General features: G+C 39.5%; 1 protein-coding gene across 6 annotated transcripts in view; it reads right to left on the reverse strand.

Moving 5' to 3' along the window:
• The window catches only part of PCCA (propionyl-CoA carboxylase subunit alpha), a 335,273-nt gene that overhangs the window by 206,358 nt on the left and 116,450 nt on the right, over window positions 1-12,465 (reverse strand). For all 6 annotated transcript variants that reach the window (XR_008319164.1, XR_008319165.1, XM_053307833.1 and 3 more), the window contains 3 exons: window positions 11,542-11,620; window positions 7,779-7,881; window positions 4,940-5,034 (listed from right to left, as the gene is read on the reverse strand). Coding sequence is in view for 4 of the 6 variants with exons in the window: in XM_053307833.1 (XP_053163808.1) it covers window positions 4,940-5,034; window positions 7,779-7,881; window positions 11,542-11,620 (277 nt within the window). In the remaining 2 variants the exon portion in view is untranslated. The remainder of the gene's footprint in view (window positions 1-4,939; window positions 5,035-7,778; window positions 7,882-11,541; window positions 11,621-12,465) is intronic.

Genomic DNA, 12,465 nt, shown 5'->3' on the forward strand with positions numbered 1-12,465 from the left:
ACTGTACTGCAAGCTACCCTTCCTAGGCTTCCCAGCACCATCTCATGCAAACAAGAACAGAATTGACTAGATTCTCCCAAATACACATACTTCCAGACCTTTTGATTCCACTGTTTTGAACAACAGGATCTCACACAACTCCTTTAATATGTAAGAAACATAAATTATGCCATAATATAAATGCTATGCCACAATCCATTTATACCAATAACACCCTCAGCTCAAAACAATATAGCTGCATATTTATATTTTCAGAATCACAGTTTTCTTCATTATATGAGGCATTTTATTAACATTACAGACATTCATGTTAATAATTTGTGGAATCATGCAACTCTCTATTTTCAATGTTGTTGTTCTTAATTTTCAGAGGGAATAATACAATATTGACATTATACAGAGAAAGTTGGTTGTATCAGTGGAAATCTTGAAATGAGAAACTAAAGCTTCAAAACCAAACTGCCTTGCTGTTTCAACTTTAGCCTGTAACACTGAATCTGACATCCAATGACAGTAACAGCTTGCAACTTAAATTATTCTCTCAACTTTACCCTAAAGCTGATAGTTTTAATGTTCTGTTTTTCTTACTTTGATTAATCTGTTCCACACAGCATGGTTCCCCCCTCCCTTCCTTGGGCACAGCTGTTTCTTCTGCCCTAGAGTGCAGTTGTGGAGTCCTCTTGGGAATCACTCATATGACTGCTCCCCAACCAGTGAGCTTCCTCACTACAGGACACTAAATATATCATCTTCCAGAGCCTCACCAACTCAGAAAAACATATATTCTGGCAATACTTCACACTAGTTTGATGATATTTCTAGACAAAAAGTTCAGATTTATATTTACCTTTGAAAACTTTTCTGACTTTTACCTTTCAAAGTTGCTCCCACCCTCACAATGTGACACGTATTCAGAAACACAAGCAAGATGTTTTTTGAAACCTAAGGCTTTCCTGTTGGTCTTTGCTTCTTAACCAAGAACTATTTTATTACTCTTCTTATATTTGATTTACTACTCTAGGACCTGAAATAATTGCAGCAGCATGGGAATCTGAGACTTAGAAGCAGTGCAACAGAAGACATTCCTTGTATTCAAAATTGTTTCAAGAACTTTGTTTTTATAAAGTACCTATAAGGGAGCTAGGCACTGTACAGGGATAAAAATGAAGACAATGTCCACAGTCTAAGAAGCTATGGCACACTAGGAAGGGAAAGTGTGGCGTGAGACAGCGATGAGATAGGGTGGAGAAATATTTTTCAAAATGAATTTCAGGTCTCACAATGGCTTTGTCCTCCTGAAAAGCTACTGTTGTATTCCATTTTCATTTTGAAATTACAAAATGAAAGTTTCATCAGTAAACATGTTAACCTTTCAATCATCACATAATAATCACACTTATGTTACTTGCAGTAACATCAGGGGCATGTCTCTGGCTCATGTACCTTCACCACCACCAAGGCTTGGATCCAGAGCCTGCTTATATATGCCCCCAGAGACTGGTCAATTTTGCAGTTCATCAGCAGTCTCGTGTCACACAGGATGCTGCTGCAGGGAGCCCCTGACCTTCAGGGAATTTACTGAGCTGCTGCTGAAAGAGGGAGACTAGTGTGCAGGGCTGTCCCTAGAGGGACATGGGGCTGGGGGCAAATCAGCATGTGTAGGACCTTCTTAACATTTCGATATAATATACATGTTAAACAAAAACCACAAAAACACACATTTTTACACATCTGAATATAACTTTCATTCCAAAAAGTATCATTCCCCCATGATTTTTTTATATGCTCTACCACGTTAAAAAAAAAAAAAACTCCTTACAAACGGAAAACTACCACATCATGGGAAAAGAGTCTATTCCTACCAGCCCTTTCACTGCTCTGTTGGTTTTCTGCATGAGTTTTTAATATGATCAGTTTTTTAAAAAAATTAATAAAGACCTAGTTAAAGCAGAATAAGATTTCTTTGTGTTTTCAAGGTAATCAGCTATAAAACATTGTTTTAATGCATTGTTTGTTTGTTAATTGCCTGGTTTTTATTCATTATAAACCACCAAGAGTTAACAGATGGAATGTTATAAAATAAAAACAAATAACACTGTGACTGGGGTTTACTTCTGAGTAGACATACATAGGGTGTTGTATAGGCTTATCCCCAATAACTGGATTGTGTGAAAGGTTGATGGATTTGAACCCACGTCTCACCTAACATGATGATCCATTCAAAATTAACTCATCACCACCCATTTTGAATACTAAAAACTTCAGGGTTTTGTTTTGCTTTGACTTTTTTATTAAGAAGTTGGTTTCATATGGAAATAGACGAGCAGTGGAGGATTAATGGAGAGGCAGAGTAGGCATTTGCCTATGGTGGCAAAATTTTGCCACTCCTCAACTTTTGCCACTGCTCTCTGGGGGCAGCGGCAGCTGTGAGGTGTGGGGAAAGTCTCCTCTTTCACCTTTTTAGAAACACTGCCGAGCTAAAGGATGGGGACAGCGGAGGCCACAGCAGCGGCTGCTGGGAGAGTGGGGGGAGCGAAGGGAAAGTCCCCCCATTTACCTTCTAACATAGCACCGCTTGCCTGCGTGGCGGAATTGGGTTACAATAGAGAGCTCCTTCCAGCAAATGACTGGATGGCCACATCTACAGGCAGCCCGTTTGGGGCCTTTATCTACGTGTGTTACCTGCAGACAGGGCCATTCAGTCATTTGGGAAGGAAGGGAGCTGGAAGGAGCTCTCTCTCGTCACCGCCATCACCCCATCCCGCCATGCAGGCAAGCAGTGCTGTGTTAGAAGGTAAATGGGGGAACCTCCCCTCCCTCCCACTCTCCCAGCAGCCACCACCCCATCCTGCCCCATCCTCAAAAACATTCAAAGTTTTTAAAAGGGTGAAAGGGGGGACTTTCCCCCTCACCCACCCACCACCACAGCCGCTATGGCTGCCATCATCATCCCCATATAGGGGCGGCAAATCCTTAGCAGCTTAATCTGCCCCTTGAGAAAAGTATGTGATCTTAGCACTGTATACCACCAACACCCCCCAGCAATTAAAGCAAAATGCCCAGAAGAGAAGACCTAGCTTCCATGTGTTTCATGTGTAGAGAAGGAGAGGAGGAAGGAAATCGTGTGGAGGGGCCAAGAGCGGAGGAGTTGACGGCTTCTATAGGAACATTGGATCCTCTGCCCCTCCATGTGAACCGGCCAATCTGGGAGCTCTCCAGGGCAGAAAGCTCCATGTCGTGTTAAGAATATGTAGCAGGGGAGGAAGAGTGAGAGAAGTTTTTGGAGGAGTCATGTTGGGAAAAGAAAGAAGGGGAGGGGGGAAAGGAGGAGTGGGAGGATGGCTGGGGTGTGGGGGAAGACGGGGGAGATGCCGTAATCTGTTTACACTAGTTTTGCTGGAACAAGCTGTCTAAATGTTTACTGCATGGGGTAGAGGAAAACCTGATTGGCTAAAAACCAGCCAGGTGGTGGTGCTGGAAGGGGAATAGAGGAAGCATGTTCACTTTCTGGGTAGCGTGGGGTGGGGTCAGGTGAAGTGGGAGGAAATGCACTCCAAACAAACAAAAAAGTCTTCTGCCTTTCCCGCTGCCACTATCCTTGGTGTGGTGGTGGCGACGGCAGCCAATCAAGAAAGCATGCTGGAAATGCTCTTTAAGGCATTGGAAAATGTAACTTATGTCTGTGCTACCTCCTGCTCAAGTAGCTCCTTTTGCACAGGAGGAGGAGGAGAAAGAAGAAGATGCAGCAGCAGCTACAGCCCACACATATCAGGTCCTGCTCCATGGGAAACTTTGAGGAGAGGAGAGAGAGCAGGGCAGGCTGCTTGGACAGTATGAGAAGCATGGGGCCTGTCCAAGCACGAGGCTCGGGGCAATGGCCCTGGTCGCCCTGCCATAAGGACAGCCCTGCTAGTGTGTAAGTAGAGATGCACTTCTGTGGATCCAAAGTAGTAAAACATAATGCTTGAACCACGAGGTAATTGGACAGCATCTAAACCAATGGTTTCCAACCAGGGTTCCTCCAGATATTGCTGAACAACAACTCCCAGCATTCCCAGCCATAATAAACTGTAGCTGGGAATGCTGGGAGTAGTATCTGAACAACATCTGGGAGCAACTCTGGTTGGGAACCACTGGTCTAGACTAAGCACCACTGAAATCAATTAGACAAGTTAGTTAGGACTAAACTTAATTTCAGTGCAACTTAGTCATTACTAACGTAGTCTACTAACAAAGATGCTGACCAATGTTTTTAGCTGAATAAAAGTTCTCTTAGACTGTGCAATCCACACCTTTCTTGAAATTTGACTCCCACATAGGTTCAAGGGAATGAATATCATCTCAAGAGAGAGCCCTGATTGTCAGATTTTTCACAAAATACAGTATGTGAGGTTATGCCATCTACAAGCAGGTAGTTTGTTCCATTATCTGCAACTCTTTCGTAAACTTTGTTTACTTTGTTGTAAACCACCCAGAGACGTAAGTTTTGGGCAGTATAAAAATGTTAATTAATAAATAAATTAATAAAATAATAACTGCTCTGAGTAATCTACTCATTACTACCACCGAACTGTTAGTTTTCCAAAGATTTCCCAGCACTTCAAAATTTGTAATTCAAAACCATAATCCTGTTAATCTGAAAGAAACAGATTTCAGAAACCCTTGTCTCATGAGATAACTTTGCATGAAGTATTATTGCAAAGTTGTATTGCAAAAAATCAGAACTAACTAATCACCTTGTTTTACAGCTTCTGTGGTAAGAAATATGAGCAGGTTAGCACTTGGTGTCTCATGTCTCTTTGAAATTCATGTCTCTTTGAAAGTCATGTCTCATTACTTGGTGTAATTCATGTCTCTTCTTCTGCTTTTACATTGTTTTATATAATTAAAAGCTAGCACTTCCTAAATATTTATACTCCAAAGAAGCAGGCGAACTCACCTTGGTGCTTCTTCAATTACTTTCTGGTTTCTTCTCTGAATGGAACACTCTCTTTCATTCAGCCATAATGCGTTGTCATGTTTGTCAGCCAGTACCTAGTGGAATGTCACTGTTAATAAATAAATGCATTGCTTTTCTCTCTCCATCTCTTCAGCATAATCAATGGAAACATTCCACTAGTTTCACAAAATTATACAAGGAAAGTTCAACTAATGCTTTTAAGCACACATTATTCAGAACCTCTTAAAACCATTTAGTTGGGGCTAGTAGCACAAATAGGCTGGTAGCCACCCCAAAGTCCCATGCCTTACCTCATTCCCCCAAGTGGCTGCTTCCCATCTCTTCCAGATTGCACTGAACAGCCTTGCCTTCTAGGCAGCCTGAGACAGGGTGTTAAAGTGCAGAGCAGCAGCGGCTAGGGCGAGGATCCTCCTTTGCTGGCCATAATGAGTCTTTACTTTAACACCTTGGCACAGCCTTCCTAAAAAGTAACTAAGTGCTCCACAACTGGGACAAGTGGTGTGCACAGTAGGCAAAGAAAGAGGGGCTTGCCCAAGCAAACTTGCGACAAGCCTGGAGAAGGGGCACAGGCACAACGGAGATAGAATGGCTCCATTCCCAATGCTGGCATCAGGCCGAGGGGCATAGCACTGGGCCCCACTCCCCCCACCACCACCCGCCGGATGGCCCTGTGTTCAGTTGTTGCATTCCAGGGAGAAGTCTCAACCTGATACAGTTGAGTCTTGGGCTACTATATGTCAATTTGCAGAAAGAATGAAGATTTCAATCAAGTAGTCAAGAAGACAATATGTTGAAATAAATATGACATAGTCTGGTTCATCACTTACTTTATCAACATGGGGAGAGACAGAAAAATGCTTATGTGCCAAAGACTTGTACTGGGTTGAGAGTTCTCCCAATAATGTAAAGACTACAACATTTTGTTGAATCAGATTATAGTGCTCAAAGAACTAAACAAAATCTAGTCTTCCCTAATTTCTCAATCAAAGGATGTTCCATGTAGGAAAATGTGTTTGTAAATTCAAAAATAATAATAATCCACGTGTATAAAGATCAAACAATACATAACAAATCCAGTTATTTTGGAAGCCTGATCCAGTGTACATTTACTTGAAAGCAACTTCCACTGAATTCAACAGCACTTACTTTTAAGCATGTGGTTAGATTGCAACCTTGTCCTGTTAGAGGCTTCCTATAATTACTGACAAGGAGTTACAAAGGCAATCTAAAACTATATCAAAACTCATTGCTTCTCCTGAACAAAAAAGGCCTAAATATCAAGGATCAGCAATAAAAGAAGTCTACTTCATTTTATGCAGTGAAAATTTTGAAATTGTTTGGTTTTTATCGTTCTAAGGCCATAAATCATAGGCTTGAATCCAAAACTTCCAATAGTGGTAGTAGATGACACTTCCACTTGAACACAAGGCAGATCAACAGTCTCGCCCAAGAAACTGAATGAACACAAACATCTTTGTATCCAAGTAATTTCCCCAATACAAAGTTCAGCCAGTTCCCACCCTAATTGATTGACATCGTCAGAAGTATAGTAACCACAACCAACACCAATTTTAATTAAAATATTTCAAACTGTAGTTTTAACTTTCCCAGGGTAAATTTTGGCTTTTTCTTAGGTTTTACAAATTATTACTTTATAATTGGACAACGGCAGTTAATGTTTTTGTTTTTAAGTCACAACTAAAATTCTAGGGCCAAAATCCACAGATTTAGTGTATGCATGCTGTAAGGGTTAGGGTAAGGCTTACAGTTCGCATACACTAATCTGCTTAGTGGAATGTTTGAACCTTTATTCAAAAGCCACCATCACACCATTTCAAAACTAAACACATTGCCCATTTTACATAAGTTGTTTTATAGAAGCTGATGCAATTAATTACTCTTTATTCCCCTTCCCCCATTCCCAAGGTCTGGCACAGTGAGTAGTAGGCATCCAGACAATACCGCAGACTGCTTTATAAATTCCTTTATTTCAAAAGTAAACGTCCACAGGCCAGTTTAGAAGATACATGCCCTGCACACATGATAAAGGCACATGCTGAGCCCACAAATATTCTGACACCCTTGGGGCTGTTCATCCAAATGGCAGCTCTACATGTGCTCAGAGTACACGTGCTCAGAGCGGCCATTCCGATGAACAGCCCCAGCCACCATACAATAAAGGAACATGCTGGGAATGTTTGCAGATAACATAATAATGGATGCACTCTCAGCATGTCCACTTTCTAACTGTGTGGGGCAAGGAATGTATAGTCTATACCAGCCCCATGTGACATGAGAAGCTGGTGTTCAAGTTCAAAAACCCCTTGGCTGGTTAAATTCTTTGGATCTTTGCCACTACATTTGGGATCAGATTACCACCATGTTCTAATAAAATATGAGTTATAATAGTCTGTCAGCACTGACTGAGTTAAATGTCCACCATGTCCATAAATACAAAAGGCTTTGTGTTATATGAAGTTATTGAACTGCTGTCAGAATATATTCCAACCTTTCAAAACAAAATCCATATGACAGAAATTATAAGGATTCTGTATTTTAGACTAGAAATAGTAAAACTTTTAAAAGGAGATGGGCATATACTATAGATTTCTTGTCAAAGAAGATTAACTCATTACTGCCCACATCTATGATTAATTTCCAAACATAATAGCTTGTCAAGAGACAGCCAAGCATTCAGAGGTTAAAGTTCTATTACCATTTGACTTAGAAATAAAAAGCACTGAGGATAGAAATTCAAAATCACCCTGTGCAAAAAAACCCCAAAACCTGAAAATGTGGAGAGGGGGAAGATACAAACCTGAATTTCTATGTGACGAGGGTTATCAATAAACTTTTCTATTAACAATCGATCATCGCCAAAACTTGAAGCAGCTTCTTGAGATGAAAATCTAAAACCATCCCTTTAAGACAAACCAACAATACTCTTTGAAATTCAGAAACCAACATGTTACTTTTAAATCAAGGTTTTTAGCAAGGTTTCTGGGGCTTCCCTTTTGAAAGCAGTTCCCTGCAAAAGGAGAATGGGGGCAATAAAATTTTGCTACTCACTAATCATCCAACTTCATAAATAAATAAATAAAACCAGTCCCCAATATAGCTTACATTCTTCCATTATAAGAATTGTCCATTTCCTGCAACCCTCTGACTCTGTTCTTTTAACCAGTTAACCAGTTTTTAAGAGAACTCATCCTTCTATTCCAGACTGTTAAATTTATTCAAGAGACATACCAGCAGGGATTCGAACTGGCAACCTAAGGCTTGCTAGTCAAGTCATTTCCCCGCTGTGCCATTAGGTGATTCTAAAAACTTATTCATTGCTAAAAACTAACTGGTCCATTTTGTAACCATCTCTGAAATCATCAAAAAATGTTGACACAGTGAACACATAGTTTTCCATATTAATATTTTCATTTATCTTAAATGATCAAATGGAGGCAAAACAAATAGAAACATAAAATAATCTAAAGACACACAGAACTTCTTTAAAAAAGAGTCAAGGATAAAAATAGCAACCAACAATTATAGCATCTGAGGCAATCATCCAAGCATGCATAACTTGAGTAAATGTGTTCCACGTACTTACAAAACATTATTAGATTCAGTGCTGTTTTACATGTTAGAACAAGACTGCTTTAATACGTTGGCTTCCTACAGTAAACATTTTCTTGGATTATATGAGATTTTACTTAACTGATGCAAGTGCTAATTAAAATTATGGATTACAGCCCTTGTTTGTTGGTTTTTTTGTTTTGTTAAAATCAATATGCCTAATTATATAATCTATAAATCCTTGAAGCCTAGAAGTATGTGCTTAGCCCCAGCTAGGTATTAAAACTTATTTTCATTTCTGATTTACAACTGCCCGTTTTCTTCCATAAACTTGCCCTGCACTGTCAGGAGGAAGGAGGAGACATAACATATAACAGCTCCTCCGAGAATCATCATCTCATTTTGAGGGTACCTTAAAGCCACTTATTTACTAGTTACCTCTGTATCCCACTCTTACTCCACAGAGCTTAAATGATGAAGGTTTGACTTGGCAAGGCCACCAAGCTGTGAGAGCTTCATAGCTAACCATGGATTTGAAACTAGATTTCCCACTTCCAAATCCAGAACTTTAGCCATTGGACAACAGTTGTCCCATAATTGTTCTCATGTCTTAAAGAACACCACAGACTACAAAAGAGCAAAAATTGGTACTTCATAAAAATGGATGCAATCTCACTGACTTCACCACAATTTGATAGACACCACCACAACATAGCATAAGGAGATGGTAGCTCTAAACAAGCTTGGTTACAAAATAAGGTTACTCTGGCCTAAAACAATTCACAGTAGCAATCAATGGCAATCAACCATATGCCACTAAATAGAAAATGAAAATAATAAAACTCCATTCATGGAGCATTTGTTTTAAACATAGTAACACTTCTTGGAACCACTAAATTTAATATTTTTAAGGTGTTTTAAGGAATTTCTGATTCTAAAACAAAAAAGCAAAAGGAAGGGGTTTGTTCAAGTTAAAATGGATAAACAGAGGCTTCCTCAATATTTTCAAAACTCAGAAATTCCTTTAAAATATTTTTATTCAAACTTTTCACAAACCTGAGATGACTGAAATACAATTAAAAATCCTGAACTTAACCTATATAGACCATCACTACACATTTTAAAGTGAATAATCATCACTAAAATGAATCACAGATGTAAGTTTAGGAGTCAAACTATAACTAGCTTTCTTTTCTTTTTTTTTGTCCTCCACATATCAATCTGTATTCTCCTACTATTGCTTTGTGCTCATATCTGTGAAATAAGGAAATGGCACAAATACAAATCACCATTGCAAATAACACCAGTAAGATGACCATCTGGCACAAAACAGAAACAAACACAAGGCAATTGTTACTAGCTATGGATCCTATACCTGACCTACCATTAGATCAACAAACAATGCTGAAACAGTGGTCAGCATGGTGTTGCTGCCGCCACGTGAGGCTTCTTGGGATGCGCACTGCCCCAGCAGGAAGCTGTATGGGGCAGCAAGCAGGTAAGGACCTGTTCTCCTATTTCTTAAACCTTCCGGGCCCAACTCCCAAAATGTGCTCGAACTGTAGTTTGTGCACATCCCTATTATTAAATCAGGACTTGAGATGGGTTTGTGCATAAAACTAATTTAACTGGACTTCAAAGTGCATTTATCCAAGATTTGTGTTAGAAGCAAAGATAGGAAGCATTTAACATAAATAAATCCAGAGATTTCAGCAATGCTTGTGCAGAGAGCAGTTAGTTCTCTCCCTAACACCAGTTTTCCCTTTAAGAATTCCCTTTGCTAAACCAGACACAGGCTCATATCCTGACTAATGAAGCATGCACACATCAAGGGGCTGCAGGGGCATGACAGGGGCTCTCACTCCCCCTTTCCCAATGCACATGTGCTGTTGTACAAGAGCCATTAACATTCCATTTGAGTTCCAAGCAATCCCCACACTCTAGAAGGGCTCTCTAATGCTGCAAACATGTCACTCACTGACAACCTCTGGATGGATGTTGCCGTCATACTCTACTTGAAAGATTCCCAGTAACATCCAATAGTCTTCTATTAGGCAAAGAATGCTGGACTAGATACCTTTGGCTTGATCTAGCAACTTCCTATGCATATGGTATCATTGAAACTAGCTGGACTGACTTCAGTTATCTACACTCCACAGAAAGAAGCATTTGAAAATCTTGAGTGTTTATGGGTTAGCACTTGCCTTGATAATAACTATATTCACATTTTTAACCAAAATAAACAAGAAATTTCCCCCCTTTCCTTTTATATACATATAAAAAGGAACACATAGTTGTGTGTGTGTGTGTGTGTGTGTGTGTGTGTGTGTGTGTGTGTGTGTGTGTACGTACAGAGAGAGAGAGAGAGAGAGAGAGAGAGAGACACAGACAGACAGACAGACTATTTTTAAAGCAGCATACAGAATTCCATACAAGTAATATCATGATCCCAGAGGGATAACAGTTAACCAATAAGACGAGTGTACAGACAATTTGGCTTCCACCTTTTTCAGTTACTCTGATGTTACGTTATAGGCAAGGTACAGTAGCTGCAGAAACAGTTATAGAAAAATGTAAACATACACAAACACAGACAACCCAGTGAAGAAGTTCTAATGTGCTGGAAAAAGGTGGGGCGGTTGCACTGGCAAAAGTTAAATACATTGAGGGGAGTTGTTTTTTAAAGCAGTCAACAATCATAGTGAATAAAAATCAGACACAAGATTAGTATTTGCCTGGTTTTTTCTTATTTCACAACATAGCACATACATAATGTATTTCATAGCATAACATGTTTAAATTCCACATACAATCAAAATGTGGATTGTATAGATACATATATAAAAAAACCTAGAATTAGAGAACTGTCAAAATATACCAGAGAATAAGAGCAAGAACTGTTCAATTTCAAACTGCTGTTTGATATTTGTTTGACTGTCAGTTCACAGTGGTTTCATTGGACTTTGGAAACAGCCATATTCATCAAAACTATTTTTTGGACAGCCTCTCACCTGGTCTCTTCATCATCCCACGCAATTCTCATGCCTTTCCCACCACCACCTGCTGAAGCCTTGATCATGACAGGGTAGCCTAGCAGCGGGGAACAATTAGACAGAAGTTCAGACTTTGATCAGTAAGTCATACAGACATGACAACTGACCACATATCCAATAACACAGTAGACAACAACTGGATTATTAAAACGCTATTTGTGGGAAAGACAGACTTTTGGCTGCCTTATCAGTATAATATTACTAATAACTATATTCTGGATTTGAGTATATTAAAAATTAAAATTTGTCATAAAAGTAAATCAAAAAAGTATGACACTAGCGAAACACACATCAATTCAAAGTTTCTATTTATCTATACTATTGCGATTACAATTTCTACAAAGCTATATTTTTACAAACACATTATTTATCTACATATTAGTCATATTAAAAAAAATTACCAGCACACTAAATTTTGGGTTATCTGTCCTAAAAAATGGCATAGTTCAGCAGCAGCAAACGCATCAAATATTCATGATGAGGGGTAATTGGTAAAAAGGAGCATTGGTTACTTACCGTGAAGGCTTCTTCTTGCTGCTGGAACAGAAAACATCTCCTGTGTGTTATACTTCCCACGTGCTCCAGAGGCTAATGGGAGTCTTAAGAGCCTGGGAAGGATAGCCCAACCCAGTTTCTAATGTCCAAATTGGTTACTTATCAGAAAAGACAGTCGAAAGGAGAAGTAGTAATATACTTGTGCAAACAAAAATACTCTGTCCTCAGTAGGGTGTGTCCTAAGTAAGCTGACAGGGTGGGTTGAGATATCTTCCCTTCCAACAGCAAGAAGCAGTCTTCACAGTAAATAACCAATGCTTCTTTCTCTGCTTCTGGAGAATAACATCTCCTATGGGACTTGCCACAACTTAAGAAACCCAGTTGGGT

This window comes from Hemicordylus capensis, chromosome 3 (assembly GCF_027244095.1).
Source record: "Hemicordylus capensis ecotype Gifberg chromosome 3, rHemCap1.1.pri, whole genome shotgun sequence".
Lineage (NCBI taxonomy): Eukaryota > Metazoa > Chordata > Lepidosauria > Squamata > Cordylidae > Hemicordylus > Hemicordylus capensis.